This window comes from Suricata suricatta, chromosome 10, assembly GCF_006229205.1.
Source record: "Suricata suricatta isolate VVHF042 chromosome 10, meerkat_22Aug2017_6uvM2_HiC, whole genome shotgun sequence".
NCBI lineage: Eukaryota > Metazoa > Chordata > Mammalia > Carnivora > Herpestidae > Suricata > Suricata suricatta.
In genome coordinates this window covers 61,235,710-61,254,120 of record NC_043709.1, presented here as the reverse complement: position 1 = coordinate 61,254,120, position 18,411 = coordinate 61,235,710, and the positions used below count along the sequence as shown (strand labels likewise).

At 48.4% G+C, this 18,411-nt stretch overlaps 2 protein-coding genes across 2 annotated transcripts in view; both read right to left on the bottom strand.

Annotated features, from left to right (window-relative positions):
- Positions 1–2,053: 2,053 nt before the first annotated feature.
- KRT1 (keratin 1) lies at positions 2,054–7,625 on the bottom strand. The gene is made up of 9 exons (XM_029954757.1): positions 7,038–7,625; positions 5,761–5,975; positions 5,411–5,471; positions 4,918–5,013; positions 4,585–4,749; positions 4,327–4,452; positions 3,490–3,710; positions 2,968–3,002; positions 2,054–2,874 (listed from the first exon to the last, which is right to left on the bottom strand). The coding sequence occupies exons 1-9, from the start codon at positions 7,623–7,625 to the stop codon at positions 2,525–2,527; spliced, it is 1,857 nt and encodes a 618-aa protein (XP_029810617.1). The 3' UTR covers positions 2,054–2,524.
- Positions 7,626–15,746: 8,121 nt separating this feature from the next.
- Positions 15,747–18,411, bottom strand: part of LOC115305202 (keratin, type II cytoskeletal 1b-like) — an 11,156-nt gene continuing 8,491 nt past the window's right edge. Inside the window, exons 6-8 of the mRNA XM_029955490.1 lie at positions 18,294–18,409; positions 17,856–17,890; positions 15,747–17,342 (exon numbers count right to left, since the gene is read on the bottom strand). Of these exons, the coding sequence (XP_029811350.1) occupies positions 17,029–17,342; positions 17,856–17,890; positions 18,294–18,409 (465 nt within the window). The 3' untranslated portion in view covers positions 15,747–17,028. The remainder of the gene's footprint in view (positions 17,343–17,855; positions 17,891–18,293; positions 18,410–18,411) is intronic.

The following is an 18,411-nucleotide window of genomic DNA, read 5'->3' as shown; positions in this document are numbered from 1 at the left end:
TTCCCCCATTATATACTGACCAACACATGGTTTTCATTTAGTCCTATGACTTTACAAGTTTTGATAAGTTTCACTGTAAACTATAGGGTCTCTGTTTCATGTCTGACCTTACCAAGAAAACCCAAGTCCAAAAAAGATGAACAAGGGTATGACCAATGTAAAATGTAACTAAAGAAATTTATAATATAAGCAAGGAATTAGAAAATGTGTGCCAGAGTACTAGAACACTCTCACTGGTTCATTCACTCAGTGATCTCCCAGGTGTTACATCTGGTGGCCCCAGAAGTCTTCTTTCCTGTGGAGGCAAGTAAACCATCTCCTTCAAAGCCACTCAACTCCCGTTGCTCTAAATCAACAAGCACCAAGCCACCTATTATGATTAACTCAATTTCCCAGGTATCTTGATAACAAGATGGAAGGCTCTGGTATTTCAGTCACTGAAAATGTAACAAGCAAATACATGGACATTATGGCTCCCACATCCATCGCTTGTGTGTTTAGTTCACAAATATTAGCCCTTAGGAGCAGATTCAAATTGGATGCATCAACAAAATCAATTCTGTGTCACTACAGAGCTGTCACTGGGCCACCGTGACCATGCCAAAGCACTTCCCTCCTTGGTGGCCTTGACTACCTGCTATCTTCTTTTACTTCTCAGTCACTCCCTTCTAATTTCATTTAACTACTTCTGGATGATATAGCCACAGTTCACAAAGTATTTCACATTATGTATTTTATCCTCTTGATGTCCTCAAGCAAATAATCTCATCTCCATTTCACCTACAAGTGAAGCTCCGAATGGCCAAGTGATTAGTCCATGGATCCACACAGGCAGTAGGCTGCGGGTTATTTTCCTTAGCCTGCCCCTTAAATACAACAGTGGCCTAAACCCAGTTTCTCTGAATTGAAGTTTGTTCTTTTTGTCCACCATAATGCTTCTCTTTCACATCAGTCCAGACAGGAAGCAGCTCTAGTGAAGGAGTGATTAGGGAGGAGAGATAGAGCTCATCAAGTTGTATTTACATAATACTCTTGTTGACCTATATCCTCTATTCCCCTGAGTTCTGCTTGAGACTAGAACTAGGAAGACTTTTCCTAATTGGAAGCTAAGAAAATTGAGCTTCAGGAAAGTTGACTGACTTTTTTATGGTCATAGAACCCCTGGAAATCTGATGTTCTTTGGTCTTTAGAGTAAGTATCTACTGTGTTATCTAGAGACCAATATGCAATGTTATGATAGCCAGATCATCAACAACAGCAGCATTATTATCAAAAATGGCATCGACCAAGTTCTTACCATGTGCTAAGCCATGTCAATTCATCATGTCATCATCTCATTCAATCCTTACATGATTCCTGTTATCCCCATTTAAGAGATAATAAAACTGAAATACAGAGATCTGTAACTTGTACATTATCACAGAGCTAGTAAATGGTAGTAGTATGATCCAACCCCAAGCATATCTGAGTCCAAATGCCCATGCTTCTGATTACTATGCTATCCCATTGTACAACTTTACAAGTACAAGCTGTCTGAGCACAGATGAACTTAGATTAAAGAACTCTTAGATTCAGGGGCCTGAAAGAGGAAAAATGGATACCTAGTGATCCATCACCATTCTTTTTTTCCTGAGCTTCCTAGCCAAAGTCTGCATTCTGACTATAGTAGCTGCTGACCCTGTGTTACCCACACCGCTCTCATCACTGACTGTCCCACATGAACAATTACTTTTCCATGCAATACTTTCCTCTCTTCTCCATGCCAGACTGCTCTTTCCCAAACTGCTTGATCACTGCCCTTTCCAAGAAAGACTTCTCAAAGGAACAAAAGCTTCCATTTCTCCTGGACATGTATACACTCAAAGGATGCATTGTATTTAAATGTCAAATGCTTAAAGTTAAATAGTACCTGGCAAGCACTTCGCATCTTGCCCATCATTTGCATGTGTCCCAACTCCCCCAGAGGCAATGTGGCTCTAAGGTCTTCTTTCCCTCCCACAAAGCACCCATCCTGGACAGACAGTGCCATGAATAAAGGAGATTAAGACTCAGAGAGAGTTTCAAATGCAGTTTATTGCAGCAATACAGGTAAGCGGGGAGTTTAAGGCCTCTCCACAAAAGACAATCAACTTGCTCACACCGTATATACAAAACCAAAGGAGCACAGAGCTTGCCCCAAGAAATAGAATACTAAGGAAGTGTCCAGAAGCCGAGGTTCTAACCAGCCCTCCTCTAGCCGACTTAAGGAGGTGCTTTGAAATGAAATGTTTGTAGTGGTTATTCCTGAACTGTTTCTCAGGCAAAGCACATAGCAGGGTCATAACCAGGGGGACTGAGATGGCCACTGATCTAAAAACTTCTTTGGGAAGCAGAGAAGAAAGGGAAGAGCCAGGGAACTAGGGCAAACTAGTGTAACTCATGATAGCTCTTTTCTCCAATGAGGCTGGGGCAACTGACCTTGGTCTTGCCAAGCATATTTAGTAGTGATAAAGGGAGAGAGCTAACTGGGATTGAGGACACCTCTTTATCTGATCACTCTGGAATAGCTGGAGGAAACAAACTTCATGCTGGAACTGCCACCAGAGGTCTTGGTACCCCCAGAACTGGATCCCCGGCCTCCAGACGAGCTGAAGCTCCCACCAGAACCCCGGCCACCCCCTCCAGAGCTGCCTCTGTGGCCTCCACTGCTGCTACCAGAACCGAAGCCACCGCCGCCTCCAGAGCCATAGCTGCCGCCGCCGCCGCCAGAGCCATAACTGCCACCTCCAGAGCCATAACTGCCACCTCCGGAGCCGGAGCCACCGCCGCCAGAGCCGAAACCCCCGCCTCCTCGGCCACCACCTCCACTGATGGTAGTGTGGCTGGTGTTCACAGCTGCAAAGAAGACACTCAGTTATCACCAACCCAACTCCCTTTCCACCCCGGCAAAACCTGCAAGAGCCCTTAAGGAAGCGGGCTTGTACTTACACACGCTCACATTCGGGGGACACTCTCCAGACATCCTGTAGGAGGAAGAAAAGAAAATCCCTCAGGACCCTCCAGCCACACAAAACCTCTCAACCATCTCCAAGATTCTCCCTGTCTGGGGCTCCTCCTACCCACTTGATCTGAAGCCTGATCCTGTGCCCTCGGCCTCCCTAACCTCTGCCGTTTTCTCAGCAAAAACAGAAATAGAGAGCAATGTCCATACAAAGTTGACAAGAGTATTGGAAGAGAATGCAGGTTAATAGATGACATCTGAACCAGCCCAGATGGAGAAGAAACTGTTCCTTGTTAAGCACGTCATAGAGATACTAGAGCCTTCCAAAAGCAGTTGGGCACTCTGGGTCCCAAAGTGAAGCCAAGCCTTTCCTCCTGTGCCATGTACCTTCTCCCCTCTTCATACCCAGGACTAGCTGCAGTCACATGGCTGCATATCCAACAGCAGTCAGCCTACAAGGGAGGAAGCACCATAAGAAATGGACCAACTGCCCAGGGTTCTGTCCTCACCTGCTTTCCTCTCCTTCCAGAAGTGTTCTGTAGGTGGCGATCTCAATATCCAGGGCCAGCTTAACATTCAGCAGCTCCTGGTAGTCCCGCAGCAGCCGGGCCAGGTCCTCCTTGGCCTGTTGCAGAGCATCCTCCAGATCAGCCAGCTTGTTCTGGGCATCTTTGAGGGCATTCTCACCACGCTGCTCAGCATCGCTGATGGACTGCTGCAGTGAAGAGATCTGAGGAAGAGAAGCTCACATATAGCACACTCTGCTGTCACCTAATCCCACCCTGCTCTGGCCTTCTTATCTCACATTCAACTGTCCATCTCCCTGAGATTGGTACTCTGCGTCCAACCCATTGCTTCCAGATAGCGCATTTCTGTGTTGACTTCCTTAAAAGCCCTTTTAAGGAATGCAGCAGCCTCTCTTGGCCCTGAGCTGAGGCTTCTCCACCCTTAGAGATCTGACATTCTCTACACTGAAACCTCCTGACTGCCTTTCTCTCACTCCCCACATCTTTGCATCATGGGCTAGATCACTTATGACCATCACATCCTTTTCTCTACTAGGTTGTTTTCTTTTTTTTTTTTTAATATAATTGTCAAATTAGTTTCCATACAACACAAAGTGCTCATCCCAATAAGTCGTTTTCACAAGTTTCCCTAAAGAGAACCCAGCATGACAGCTGAATTGTGAAAACCAAAATAATCACCAAAGGAACTAGGGATGGTAATATAACCTTGGAGTGGATTGCAAGATTTAAAATGAGGAAAGGGTCCTCCAGATACCCGAGGCCCTCACCCCACACCAATTCCATATAGCTGAACAGAACGGAGAAGGAGAGAGCAAGTACCTGCTTCTTGACACTATCAATCTCAGATCGCAGTCTCTGGACCATCCGATTCAGCTCAGAAATCTCCATCTTTGAACTTTTCAGGCTGTCTCCATGTTTGCCAGCAGTGATCTGGAGCTCTTCATACTAAAGATGGTGGATCAAGTCAATTAGATGTGACAGAAGATACCATGGCTCATGCATACAAATATAAGAGAAAACACAGGACAGGAAGACAAGACATTTCAGGACAACTGGCTAGATGTTCAGTTTATTCACCTTGGTCTGGTACAGTGCCTCGGCCTCAGCTTTGCTCTTCTGAGCAATCTCCTCATACTGGGCCTTGACCTCAGAGATGATGCTGTCCAGGTCCAGGTTCCTGTTGTTGTCCATGGACAGGATGACATTGGTTTCACTGATATGAGTCTGCATTTGGGCCAACTCCTGCAAGACATAATAGTTCAGTGGCTCTTATAGTGTCTAAACAAAAAATAGTTTAGACAGAGGGAATAGTCAGAAGATGGAAGATGGATCTTTGTTCTTCCATTGGTGATGGGTGCAGACTCAAAATCTCTCCATTTGGGTAAATGTGATTGAAAGCAGAGGACTTACTGCTTCATAGAGTGCTCTATAGAAATCAGTCTCCTGCTGTAAGTTGTCAACTTTGGCCTGAAGATCCACCTTGGCCATATAAGCAGCATCTACATCCTAGAGGAGCAATGGACATTATGAAGTCATGTTCTTTCCAGGGAAAGTCCTCCTCACTGGCTGGCAGGGGCTTCTCCAAGTAGGACGAGTGTTTGGAATCTCCTCTACACCTTTCCACCCACGTGGGTCACAATCCCTAGACTGCCCCACCCTTTAGAATCTCAGTCACAAGAGGGCTGGCCTGAGCTATTGAGAACTTGCCTCCCCACCTCCTATATGAGGTGTGAGAGAGCTGGAAAAGCAGACTGCCTGGGTAAAGCCCAGGTCCATGATAATGTGGCCAAGAGGCTATTCATCAGCCCACCACCTGACTCTCCACATCATGACTTCCTTCTGCTTAGTAATTGAAAACCCTCTTCTACTAATTTCAGATGTGAGGTCCTACAGCTTTGCTCACCTTCTTGATGGTCACAAATTCATTTTCTGCATTTGTCCGCTTATTGATCTCATCTTCATACCTGCAAGGAAATCAGAGGGATTCAGATGTTTGAAGCAGGTGAGACCCTAAGTTCAACTTACTGGACTGAAATTGGCATCGCCTGTCATGGCCTCCTCCTATTAGCCTAGGACAGAGTCACCACCCCTTTCTTCTGAATAATAAAACTGCTAAGCTATTTCCAGCTTCTGAGAAGATAAATTCTGGAAATGCCAAATCAGTTGGCTTCTAACCTAAGAAAATATATTGGTGCATACTGTTCATGGATGTAGCCTGCCACTTTCTGGAATTTCCTGGCCAGTTTTCCTTACTTGTTTCGGTAATCTTCTACCAGGTCTTGCATGTTCTTCAATTCTGAATCCATCCGAGATTGGTCATTTTTCAGCTGGTCCACCTTCCTTCTAAGATTGTTGATGTAGGCCTCAAACAAGGGCTCTAGGCTGTGGGTCCGAGTGGAGGTATCTACCTGCTGCAGTAGCTCCCATTTTGTTTGCAGCACCTGGTTCTGTTGCTCCAGGAACCTCACCTAAGAACACACCCCATTAACCACTGGTGCAGAAATGGAGTCCGCTGGCCACTGGGTGCCATGAACTACCACACAGTAAGACCTGTGCCTCTTGAAAAAAAACAAAAAAACCCTCCTTCTTGCAAGTTCTTTTTTCCTGGCCATGGCATAGAAATAGGAAGAAGAGGATTAAATTAACATCGTTTTTTAAATAACGAAACCTAACTTACTATTAATTCACAAAAGCTTTCATTTACCCCAAGAAGGGCAATTATAGTACAAGGGCAGCTGGACCTTTAGAAGGGAGTAACCAGTCAAATACCATACAGCAAAGCCCATTTGTAATTTCTGCAATTGCACTTTGAAATAGATACATTATACTTAAAAGATCTGCCTCTGAATTTTTTTAAGGTAGATTACCATAAACGTTGGTATGCATTCCCTGAGTACACACATGTTCCAAAGTATGTTGGCGAAACCCAAAATTGAATTTGAAATCTCTCGTGGAAACTTTGAGTTGACATTATTGATGATTAAGCAATAATTAGACATGATGTTCATGTTTTTCCAGAGTGGATATTTGGAATATAAGTATAAGAAAACTCCACCCTCATCCGGTACCAGTGTAAAATTTTCAGAGGGCAGAGCTCCCCTTCTGACAGCAAAAGATGGTTGGGACTGACTTATTACATGCTCTCTGCTACAATATCACAGTGCACTCTGTTCACCCTCCAACTCCATTTTCATGGTTAGGAAGTCGTTTCTGGACCTCTCATTTGCACCCTGGAAAGCTGAGTTAGCACCATTTCTATTGTCTGTCCACCATTTCTAAGTCTCCATTTAGCTCAAGAACTAAATTTAAAAAATATTTCAAGGTGATGTCACATTGACCCACATCTATGTAGACCACCAACTTCTTTGTCCAAGAGAGAGTATAGTCATTAGAATCATTCACAAAAAATATTTGTAACATATCTCCTAGAAGACAAGTCCAAAAAACAACCAAACAGCAACTTGTGGCAGAAAGCCAACCCCAAATGGATCAAGAGCATCTCTCCCGGTGCACTGAGCAGATGAACTCACCTTGTCGATGAAGGATGCAAATTGGTTGTTGAGTGTCTTGATTTGCTCCCTTTCTCGAGACTTTACTTTTTGAATCTCAGGGTCAATCTCCACATTGAGGGGCTGCAGAAGACTCTGGTTGATGGTGACTTCCTGGATGCCACCAGGGGGGCAGACAGGCCCAAAACTACCTGCACCAAAACCACCTCCACCAAAACCACCTCCACCAAAACTGCCTCCACCAAAACCACCTCCACTGCCAAAACCACCTCCACCAAAACCGCCTCCACCAAAACCACCTCCACTGCCAAAACCACTCCCAAAGCCACCACCACCAAAACCACCATGTCCACCTCCTCCTCCAGCCACGCTTATGGAGATGCTTTTACTGCCACCAAGGTTAACAAGGCTTCGACTTCCAAAGCCACCGCCACCAGCACCCCCGCCGCCACCACCACATCTTCCCCCTGAAAATCTCCCGCCACCTCCCCCACCGTGGCGCACGGAGCTGCTAGTCATCCTGCGCCGGAAGCTGACCACTCCGGCAGAGCCAGAGCTGAAGCCCCCTCCACTCCGGAACCCAGACCTAGAGCTAAACTGTCGACTCATGTTGACTAGGAGAGAGTTGGAGTCAAGTCAGGAAAGGAAAGGAGCTCACACTCCTCTACCCCAAGCACAGAGATTGTCCCCTTTATATAGAGAGCACATTTGGGCTTGGTCCTCAAGTCAGCGGGATGTAGAGCCATGTAAGGGTTTGGCTTGCCTGCAGCCATACAAGATTTTTACGAGCCTCAACAATACCATAAACAATACACACCTAGCTCCCAGGATGGCTCTCAAAATTGCTGCGAGTGCAAGATCGCCTGTGTGGTAATCATTTTATCAGATGAAATCTCTTTTCAAGTGCTTGTGACTTTGGGAAAATAGGACCCTGCATCTGCTACCTGGTGTTTCTTGGGAGGATTTCATCACCTCCTGTCACAAAGATACGTATGTTCCCATTCTTGCCTTGCCCTTGTTAGCTGCTAAGCACACTGTCCCCTCAAGCCTGGCAGGTGCAATTCTCCACGCTTGAATCCGAGGGGGAATTCACTGGCCCATTTCTGCTTACTCTCTAGAGCCCAAAGTTCACCAACTCGTACCTCCTGGCACAGAACAAAGGCTTTAATAAGTGAAAAAGTTGAAAGGACATGTTTTTATTAAATAGAGCCTTCACAAACGTGTGTTAATAGCAAAGGAAGAGATGCGGGCAGAGAACAGGATGGATGGGTAGGTGTTCTGGAAGGACCAGAGGGAAAGACAGGTTCTTTTCTAGGTTTACCAGTTGTTCCTTTTCCTCAAAGACAGGGCAGGACAGGAGATGGAGACACCGGCAAAAGAAAACTGGTGGAAATGGAGGGCATGACAACACTCTCTCTGGACAAAGAGGTCTGTGGTCTACATGAGTGTGGGTAACGTGACATCACCTTGAAGTATGTTTTTATTCAGCTCTTGAGCTGAATTGGGACCTACATAGAGTCAATGAAGACAATAGAAATGGGGCTCACTCAGCTTTCTAGGGCATGCAAATGCCAGCGAGAAAGGCCTATAGAGCAGGGAGGTAACAGGTCCACCTACTTCATACATTTTGCAAAGCAAAGGGGTGGAGATGAGGCTTAACAGGGACTTGGAGCCTCACAGCAGATGATATGGAGAGATGAATATAGATTGGGAAGGAGGACAAGGATGCAAGTCTGAAAATCCTTGATCTGAGAAAATAAAATTGTTTCTGGACACCATTAATGTTAAGAGTAACATAAATAATAATAATAATAGCTAAGAAGTATCAAAAACTGATGAGGCACCAGGCACTATTCTACATATTTTATATGTATTAACCTACTTCATCTTCACAAATCTGAGAAAGATGTTAATAGGCTACTCCTTTTTAAAACAAGAAAACTGAGGCACTAAAGCTCAAGTTTACAAAGATGGACATGGCTGGGATTTGAAAAGAGGGTGTTGAGTTATAGTGTGCAAGGTCCTAACCAGCAAGCTGCATGAAAGCACAGCACTGAATGTGGCGGGTGCTGCCTACAGTGTGGTGAGCCAGATTACATAAGCAGCCAGCCTCTGCAGAGAACTCCAAAGACGGGAAGCCCATTGTATCCCTTTGAATCCTTGGTCCCAGACACATGCAGGAGCTTGGAAAGGGTTTCTTCGACTCACTCTGAGAAGAGGAGATGGCAGGCACAGAGTTCGAGGGGCAGATTTTGGTTCTATCTGGGTGCAAGAATGTCTAAACTGGCCGGGAAGCCCCAGCGTCCCTTCTGGAGAACACCGCTTAATAGATATTAGTGGATAGAAGTGGTGTTGAGATCTGGAAAGACCTGAACCCCACATAGACTTTCCTGCTGAGACTTCTCAGAAGCCAGGCCTGCTCCCCGCACCTGTATGTGAATGCAGAACTGAAGAGTCCATGAGAAGCCAGTGCTAAATTCAGCTGGCTCTGAGCAGCTCGCCTGTGTGGGGGGGGGGGGGGGGGGGGGGGGGAGGGTGTGTCTCCACTGTGGGATACAAGACACACGGGAGAAGGGCAGCTTGTGGTGACTATCCCACCCCCACCCCGTCGCCTGGTGTTCCTGAAGCAGCATAGCCTCGTGTCAGCGCCCCCACCGCTGAGCCTCACCCCTCCTCTTCTCCCACAGTTTTTGCACACACCGTTCCCCAGAAACACCCCTCACCTCTCCACCGATTGCCCTCACCTTTGTGACACAGTTGTCCAGGACCCTGTCCTAACACTAACATCCTTGGGCTGCTTAAGCCAGCCATCTCTTTGAGGAATGAGTAATTCAGATCTTGTTCCTAGCAAGGAATAATGAGACCTGGGACAGTCTTGGCATGGTAATGACTGTTGCCTAATCATCTTATGACAGGCAATCAAAATGCTTTTAGTTTAGCATACTCCCTTGTGAGACCTGTCACTCTGTACAATTGATTCCTTCTAGCATTTTGGAGGGGTGTGCATATATGCATGCACGCATGTGTGTGTACGTGTGTGTTTATTCTCTCACCTCTGCCAGCCAACAACAGCTCTCTCAGAGACTCAGGTTTCCATCCTTGAGCTGAGAAACTGACAGAAAAAGCTATGAGGTGGACAGTCAGACCACTGGTGGACCATTTACAGAGCTGCAAAACTTCCTGTGGCCTCTACCAGGAGGAGGGAGGGTCACCCGGAGAAGCAGAAACAAGGAAGCCTAAAAATCACCCTCAGCTGACATGCATGCACTTCGCCTGGCTGAGCACCTATACAAACACTCCTCCCACAGGACCCCTGAGAACTAAGGAGTCAAACTGTTTCAACCCATTTTACAAAATGGAAAACTAAGGCTCAGGGAGATTTGGTAACTTGCTTAGACCCTCCAGCTAGGAAAACACACATCTGGGACTAGAACTCAAGTCTTACGATTTCAGTTCAAGTATTCTTCTAAACTGGAGAAGAGGACCAAGGACAGGCAAGTGGAACTGGTTCCTGTACATAAACATGCAGAGAATCACAGAATATTCCCACCTGCAGCAACTCAAAGACCGTACCATCTAACCTGCCAACTGAACCAGTGAGAAGGTGGGCACAAAGAAGTCAAAAAAAAATGTGTCCAAGTCATGGAATCCATTTCAGGGAATCTTCCCACTTCTGAATCAAACACCTATTCTGTGCCTCTTGCTCATGTTTGAGGGATCTCATCCTTCCCTGAGAGGGACCCAGGACTGTGGTGAGTGTGTGGGAGGTAGGACACAGGCATGAGCCACACACTCTTCTTTCTGGCTTCATTGCATGCCCTCCATTTGTAAAGACATCATGAAAGAGAGAGCGCTCACATCCACAGGCACCAACTATGTGCCAGGTGCCATCTCTCATCCAAACATCACCTGAAGTCCACACGGTGGTGACCATGATTAGCCCCATTTCAAGGAAAAGACAACCGAGGTCTAGCGCTCCCAGCTGGTAACTGGCAAGCCAAGCCTGTCAAACTTCGAGAACATGCCTGGCTTCATCCCAGAGGCCTCCTCTTGTCAAGGGCCTGCCTCTGTCGCCTATAGCTTTTTGGCCACCCACTCATCAACCCTCACGCCTTGACCTTTCTGCTCCCATGTTTTGCCCTACTATTCAACCCCCTTCGATTTTCCTCTGTTCCCTTCCCTCTGCAGAGTCCACTCACACTCTTCTCTCCCCAACAAGCCTTCCAGTTGCCTTGGCAACTCACTTCAAACTTCTACTCCTCATCAACCTCTAGGGCACCCAAGATCTCATTTCCTGAGCATTTGGACCCAAATCTGGATTTGGTCCCTCAGGCCTTGAGGGCAAATACCCACATCTCCCCGGCTGCTCCAGGCAGTGACTGACACCAGTAGGCTATTCCATTGGTTTCTTTTCTAAGTTCAGTTGCTGCCAGATTCAAGGGCATACTCGTGTGTGTGTGTGTGTGTGTGTGTGTGTGTGTGTGTGTGTGTGTGTGTTTTCTGTCCCTCAATTGCTCTGTAAGCCCTTTGAAAGCAAAACTAAGTCCTTTGAGTGCTCTTTGGGTGTCTTTGGGTGCTTTCCTAGTATCCCCACTTTCCCCAGACTCTCATACAGTCCCCTGCACCTGAAGGGTACACCCATTAATGCTGGATAGCAGAGTGCCAGAACACCTCCAGTCTTGACAACCCACACTCACACCCTGGAACTCATCACCAAAGTGAAGCTGTCCTGCCTGTGGGCAGGGGCAGGCGTGGTGAGGTTTTCAGAACTTTTTATGGGATGGGACTGGGGAAAAAAAAGGTTGGCAAGAGACATGCAATGACAAGCCACCCAAGCCTGTGGGAGTCCACCAGGGACGTAGGAGAAGGTAATTTCAGGGGAGTGGGGAAAGCCGAAGCCTGAGAGGCATAAAAGAGAATCATAGACAATGGGGAGGCAGGATGAGATGTGGAAAACCTGCAGTCTGCAGAGGAGAGGCCAAGGCTTTTTATGCAAGAGGGAGAGGTGCCCCACTGGGCAGCCTCGTTGGAACAGAGAGCAAGGAGGGAGGCCCCCAGCAGCTTGCTAGCAGTGCTGGAGCAGAGTAGAGGCCAGGAAGGAGGAAGCCAAAGATGAGTGTGTAAGACAGGGGAGGTGGAAGTTGTCTGAGCCATGGAGTCATCCAGAGTCCTGCTCTTGACTGCAGGTTTTTAGCTGTGTGACTCTGGGGAGGTCACTTACCCTCTTGGAGCCTGAGTTTTGTCTAAAATAGGGACTGCCTCTACCTTAATGGGGAACTGAAATGTAGTAGATGCTACCTAGAGGGAACAGGAGGGATTCTGTCTCACCCTTGCATGTGGAAAGCCCCAGAAGACGATATAACAATCAGGGAAAGCTTTGGAACAAGCCCCTGTTTCACTGGAAACTGGAAAGATCTCGAAAGGCAGCCTAAGATCCTGTGATGAGGTCATCTTGTGAGCGAAAGCCTTGCGGGGGTGCAGTGGTGTTGTGGTCTATAAATCTAGAGCAGGGAAACTAGGGCCCCATCACATACAGGAGGGAGTGCCGAGTGCACACAGCTAAAGGGACTAGACTAGACTGGGAATTACTGTCACTGAGAATACCTATTCAGCAGGGTAGGGACAGTTCCCAAGGCTGAGCACACGGGGACACGTGTTCCCAGAAACCCTTCAGGCCTGCAATGGGACATTCAGAACCAATCCTCCCATGCTCAAGCACCTCCCCACATCCCGAGTTCCCAGCTCAGCCTTCAACAATGTTGATCAACCCAAAAGACACACAGTTTCCTGGACTGATCAGAAAGCTGATAAAACCAGGGCAGCAGGTCCAACCAAAGAATGGGAGTTACGAGCTTGAAGGACTATCAGAGCACATGGCTCAGAAGTTGAAGAGGCATCATGGGCCAAGGGTCCAGTAATCGAGGGTGAAGCAATCTTCTCATCAGTCATCCTTACATCGAGGACTTTCCCAGCCCAGAAACCTACACTTTGTCCAAGGTCAGACAGAGTTAGGATTTCACTGAGTCGAAGGTTGCTCCTGCTGTCACCATGTTCCTAGATGAAAATCTATGTAGATGAGAAGCTGGTGGAATTAAATTTAGATTTCCAGATTGCCCCGCCCTGCCCCAGCCTCCCAGAGGGAGGAGCAGCTGGCAAACTCTGCCTGGGAGTTGCCTCCTGCCCTCCTCCGTGTTCCCTCCCGCCTGCCCCTCTGTTGCTTGGTGGATGGGCCTGCTTGACTCTCCCAGTGAGTACCAGTCCTGTGGGAGTAACACTGACCACAAACAGGGAGGGGATGCTTTCTGGTCCCTGAAAGGACCACAGGTGTTCTCCCCAGCCTTCCCCCAGGGCCAGTGAGAGTCATACACATGTGTGTATACCACATGTGGTAGACAGTTATGGAATTACTCCTTGTTATCACTGGGGTGAGCTAAAGTGAGAGGCATTTATTCACTCCTGATGAGACTTCATTGTCTCAGCAGGGGTATTATTTATACCAGGAAGCCTCTCCTCTTCCAGAATCATTTAGCTCAAGTCCTCTTGCTCAGGTCTTGAATATCATATCCTGGTCTCTCCTTGGAGTCTGAGATCCTCCTTGGCTAACTCCTCTCTCCTTGCCCTACCTTTCTCATGCCCTTGCCCTGTGGAATCTCTGCCCCAATATCCTCATATTCTAGGATTCAGGCTTCCCTCCTTCTGTTCCCCAGTTCTCCATGATTGAGAAGGTCAAGACTTCTGAAGACAAAAAGCAAGGCTGTGTTTTCTGGGACAATCCCAACTCCTGCTCAGAAGGAGAAGGATGGGCAAGATGACCTACGATCGGCCTTTCCCTTGTGTTTTTTTCCAGAGCCCACTTGGATTCCCTAAGAACATCATATGCATATGCACGATCCAGGGATAATCAAATCCACACCCTGGAATAGGTCTGATGGCATCAGAAAACTTGGTTCTCTTTATAATCCTTGGCCCTTGGGCCCTTGCCCTCTCCATGATTTGATCCTTCCTTGGCATCTGACCCTAATTTTTCCAAATATAAAATAGAGAGGGAAATTTCTTTCTTCTCAGGCTCCATCCTGTGAACTCTTAAGACAACAAAGAGATGAATCGCTGCCCTACGCATATTCCCACACATTCTTCCCTCCTCCTTTTCACCTCCTGCCAGGGGGTTCTCTGAACTTTGCTTGAAATGTGCCAATTCCTTATGCATCTTCTGTCTCAAGACCAATCAAAATCTGCTTCTTATACTGAGTTGGATCTTCCGTGGCTCCCATCTGCCCATCTGGGTAGTCAACTGGGGTCAACCATTCTTTGCCAAGAAAGCACTTCAGATCTATGCAGTTAGCTGTCACATTCCCCTCTGCACAAGCACTTTCCCATGGCCAGGTTTCTGATTGCTCACCACCACCATGCTGGCCACTGTCCTCTACATGGACTCCTACTTAGTAATGTCCTCAATGTGGTCTGACTACAGAAGAGCCAAAGCAGGCTCGATACACTACTATCTTCATTGTCCCTGTGCTTGTCCCCAGGGGCCACCAACTGCTGTTGGCTCACATGCTATCACTGTCAGCTGAACACTCTAAATCATGTTTATACCCACTGCTGTTTTCTCTCTTCCCATCCTTGTCCTGTGCTCCTGGATTTTTACTTCAAGCGTGACATGGCTTCTGTCTGCGCCCTCTCTCTTTGCCTTTGGGCAGCCCCTCTGCCCACTTTCTTCTCCCAGTCTGATCCCAGCCTGATCCCAGCAGCCAAGATGAGACAGGGAGAAACTTTTCAGAGAGAGGGTAGGCGTGTACATGGGAACACGCTGTCTTATCAGTATGGGCTGCAGTCATAGGTGAATGAATCCCATCTCCAATCACCATCTGGATTCCCTCGGGGAGTGAGAAAGTAGGTCACATCTCTTAGGTGACTCCTTTACACAGACTCATAAATATCACATAGGATAAGGTGATGGCTAAACTTGCTGCTTTCTTGAATTTGTGGGTCTGTGCTTCCCCCAGGGACATCAACTAAAGACACCCTGCCAGGAGCCCCACTGTGTCAACAGGCTTAGTCTCTTGTCTCATTTCTTGGGCTCATCTCTCCTGGGGAAGCTGTCCCCCCTTACTCCACTCTCTCTAATCTTTGGGTCTCCAACAGGCTGCTTGCCTGTCTGCATTCCTATCCACATCTACTTCCACTCTGTTCCCCAATCCTGTTCTGCTTGTCCGCCCTCTTGGAGGGCCAAGCTTTGGGGCCATGCTTCCCTTGCCCGGCATTGGCACCTGCTGCAGGTCCCACTGTTCCTACAATAGAGGGTGTGTCTGTGTCCACAGGATAGGCCTCATTTCCACCCCCAGGGTAGAAGGTCTACAGGGACACATGCTTTGACTTCTCCTCCCTCTGGATGTTCTCCTCCCCTATAATCTATCATCTGCTTTGGGCGTGCCTTAAGATTCAGAAATGTATTCATTCAACATTACATTCCCAGTGCCTAGGCCACTGCCTGCACACAGTAGGAGCTAAATAAATGCTTGCTGAACAAATGTGTAACTGATTTTGGAGTGATCGACCATGTTCAGGGCTAGTAAGATTATGTCTGCAAGGTTTTTTAAGATCATGTATTACTTATGAATAAAATAAAAATAATAAAATTTACTTTCAAAACATGAATAATTTCAGAGGTTGCAGAAATTCAAAAGGAAATAATTTATCTCTGACCAAATAGCAGTTTGAGATCACAGAATATTTTATTGTAGAAACACCAAAAATGTCAAGCCTTTCAAGGTACAAGCTTCAACCAGGAAGTGATGAAGTCACAGCACTCCCCAAGGAACCCATGCTGAGCCCGGCAGATGCCCCAAGAGAATCATGGATTTGGAGGTCATATTAGGACTCAGCAAACAAGTGAAAGTGACTCGGGAAGTAAAGTCACCTTCTCCCTCTCAAGGCCTGCTAGTTGGCCAGTAGTTTCCCCTTCCCATCCCCTCCAGCACATTTCAAGCATCAAATTCTCACAAAGTGCTCAGTCACAGAGAACAGGAGTCAGGAGGGACTTTGAGATCTGGGAAAGGACACTAAGTTTCCTGACAAATTACAGGCAGCTTCCAAACTGGTTCAGGACTGAACCCTCCAAAGGCCCATGTCTGAGCCTCAAAATCTCCAGGGCCTGGGCACCTGGACTAAGCAGACCTGGGCTGCATGTGCCCAGTCTGCTAGACAATTCTCAGGAGGGCCATTATGGAGCAGAGTTTAGAAAGGGCCAGGCTTCCAAAGAATGGAGCTCTCAGGAAGGGCGGGGCAGAAACAATGGATTGTTTGTCCATTGACTCCTCCATTTAGGGATAATCAGTCCTCCCAGGGGACAAGGACGTATGTCCTCGGAAAGACTCCCATCTTGGGCTGTTAACCCCGAGAATAATGCTTCTTAAGACAGAGATTCAGAAGCAAGAGCAGAGATCACTTACAGGTGTCTGATGAGGACAGCAAATCCATACTCTGCATGGATGGAGGAAATGAAAGTAGGAGGCTAACAGACCAACAGGCAGTAATGGGCCCAGGCACAGGTTCCCCTTGCCAAGCAACTTGCCCAGAGGCTTCATTCTGTGGCCCTAAGGGATGGGTTATTGTCCACAGAGCAGCCCAGGTGCAGGAAAGGGAGCCTGGGAGTGAGATACCTGGGGTCCTTGACATTAACACTCTATTATCTGCTTTGTAGATACACTATAGGGCTCCTTTTCTCCATCTCTAAACTGGGGCCCTTGAGGGTTCCCAGGGGCAGGAGCAGGGCCAGCTGAGTGGAGTCTGAGTTGAGTGTGTCTGGCTGTGATTCTGCCTGCCAGCCAGCACCCTCCCGAAGATAGATCCAATATCCACCTGCTTCCCCGGGGAAAGTGCGATGTATTTGGCAAAACTGCTGAGACCCATAAGGAAAAGGTAAGTGAGAGGGGTTCAGGAAGGGCGTGGGGGAGGGAACAGATGACAGCCTTGCCGCTGGGAGCTGGTGGGGTGGGGCTGAGCCTTCCCTCTACTCCACGATTCGCTTGTGGGAGGTGTTGGTGGAAGTTTGGATGATCTGCACGCGGGAGAAGCCTCCGCTGCCTCCGTACTTGCTGCTGCCCCTGCTGCTCCCTCCGTAGCTCCCGCCGGTGCCGCCGGAATAACCACCTCCGCTGACCCCTCGGGAGCCCCCGCCTCCGCCACTGCCGTAGCCTCTGCTGCTACTGCTGCTGCTGCCGCCCCTGCGGGAGCTGGCGCCACTGTAGCCGCCACCATAACCTCTAGAGCCTCGGCCACCGCCACCTCCCCCGCTGCTGACGGTAGTCTGGCTGCTCTGCACAGCTGTGGGGAAAGGGCAGCCGGAAGGAACAGGGTCAGAAGGACTGGCGGGGAGGGGGGTTGGAAGAGGTAGAGGGGTGCGTGGGGGGGAGACCCACAGGCCCGCCTGCACGGCCTGCACCCGCCCTCGGACACCTTCCTACATCCTTAATTGCTGGCAGCATCTGGCTTGCAAACAGATGCATCAGATGAAAGGGTTCCCATTTTTTTTAAGTATTTCTCCTAGGGCAGAGTGATGTCCAGACCCGCTTTCATTATCACTATACCTTAAAGAGTTCCAAGCTGCTACAGATGATTGTATCGGAAAAAGTAAAATGAGTAAGAACTAAAAGCATAACCGTTTGTTTCAGCGACTCCCCTCTCCCCCTCGGCTCTGCAGTTTGTCTGCTCACTTTCATGGTTACTGAGCAGAACCGGAAACTACAAGGCTGAGAGCCCCCCTCCCACTGGTGCCCAGCCTTCCTAGGCCCTCCCCCGACCCAGCACCAACCATCCTGTCGGGGCTCTGCTACTCACAGATGCTCACGTGGCTCTGCAGCTCCCCCGACATCCTGGAAAATCAAAGCACACACGTCAGCCCCACGGAAGGCAGGCCATAGCCTGGAGGCATCAGGAGCAGAGGCCCCCCCACCAGTGAAGTGACAGCTGTCCCCAAGCTTTCAGGAAAGATGGGTGTGTAGGCCCAGGAGGCCGGGGAGTGTGGGTTTGTGGGGGTGGGCAAGCAGATTCTTGGAGGCTTTTTGCATTGGCCACAATGGCTTAGGTTGGGGTAGTGGGACATTGTGGTTGGAGGCAAGGGAATGATGACAGTGACCCTGCCAACTCACACATCCTCTGCTTCTAACTTGAGTGCTTCTGCTCTGCCTGGGCTACCCGTCTTCCCAGAGAAGCTGGGGTCATCGTCCCACTGCTCCAGGGGTGCAGCCCCTACTTGGCCCCATAAGTATGGCCCACCTGCTCTCCTCGCCCTCCAGCAGTTTGCGGTAGGTGGCGATCTCCACATCCAGGGACAGCTTGGCCCCCAGTAGTGCCTGGTAGTCTCGCAGCAGCCGGGCCAGCTCCTCCTTGGCCT

Bases quoted from the DNA above. Each gene is read 5' to 3' on its own strand.
- KRT1 (XM_029954757.1), bottom strand. From the start codon at position 7,625: ATGAGTCGACAGTTTAGCTCTAGGTCTGGGTTCCGGAGTGGAGGGGGC. The intron at 5,976-7,037 runs GTGAGTTCATCT...GTGTGTTCTTAG, and splicing joins TTGCATCCTTCATCGACAAG to GTGAGGTTCCTGGAGCAACA. The intron at 3,711-4,326 runs GTACTTGCTCTC...TCTCTTCCTCAG, and splicing joins TTGATAGTGTCAAGAAGCAG to ATCTCTTCACTGCAGCAGTC.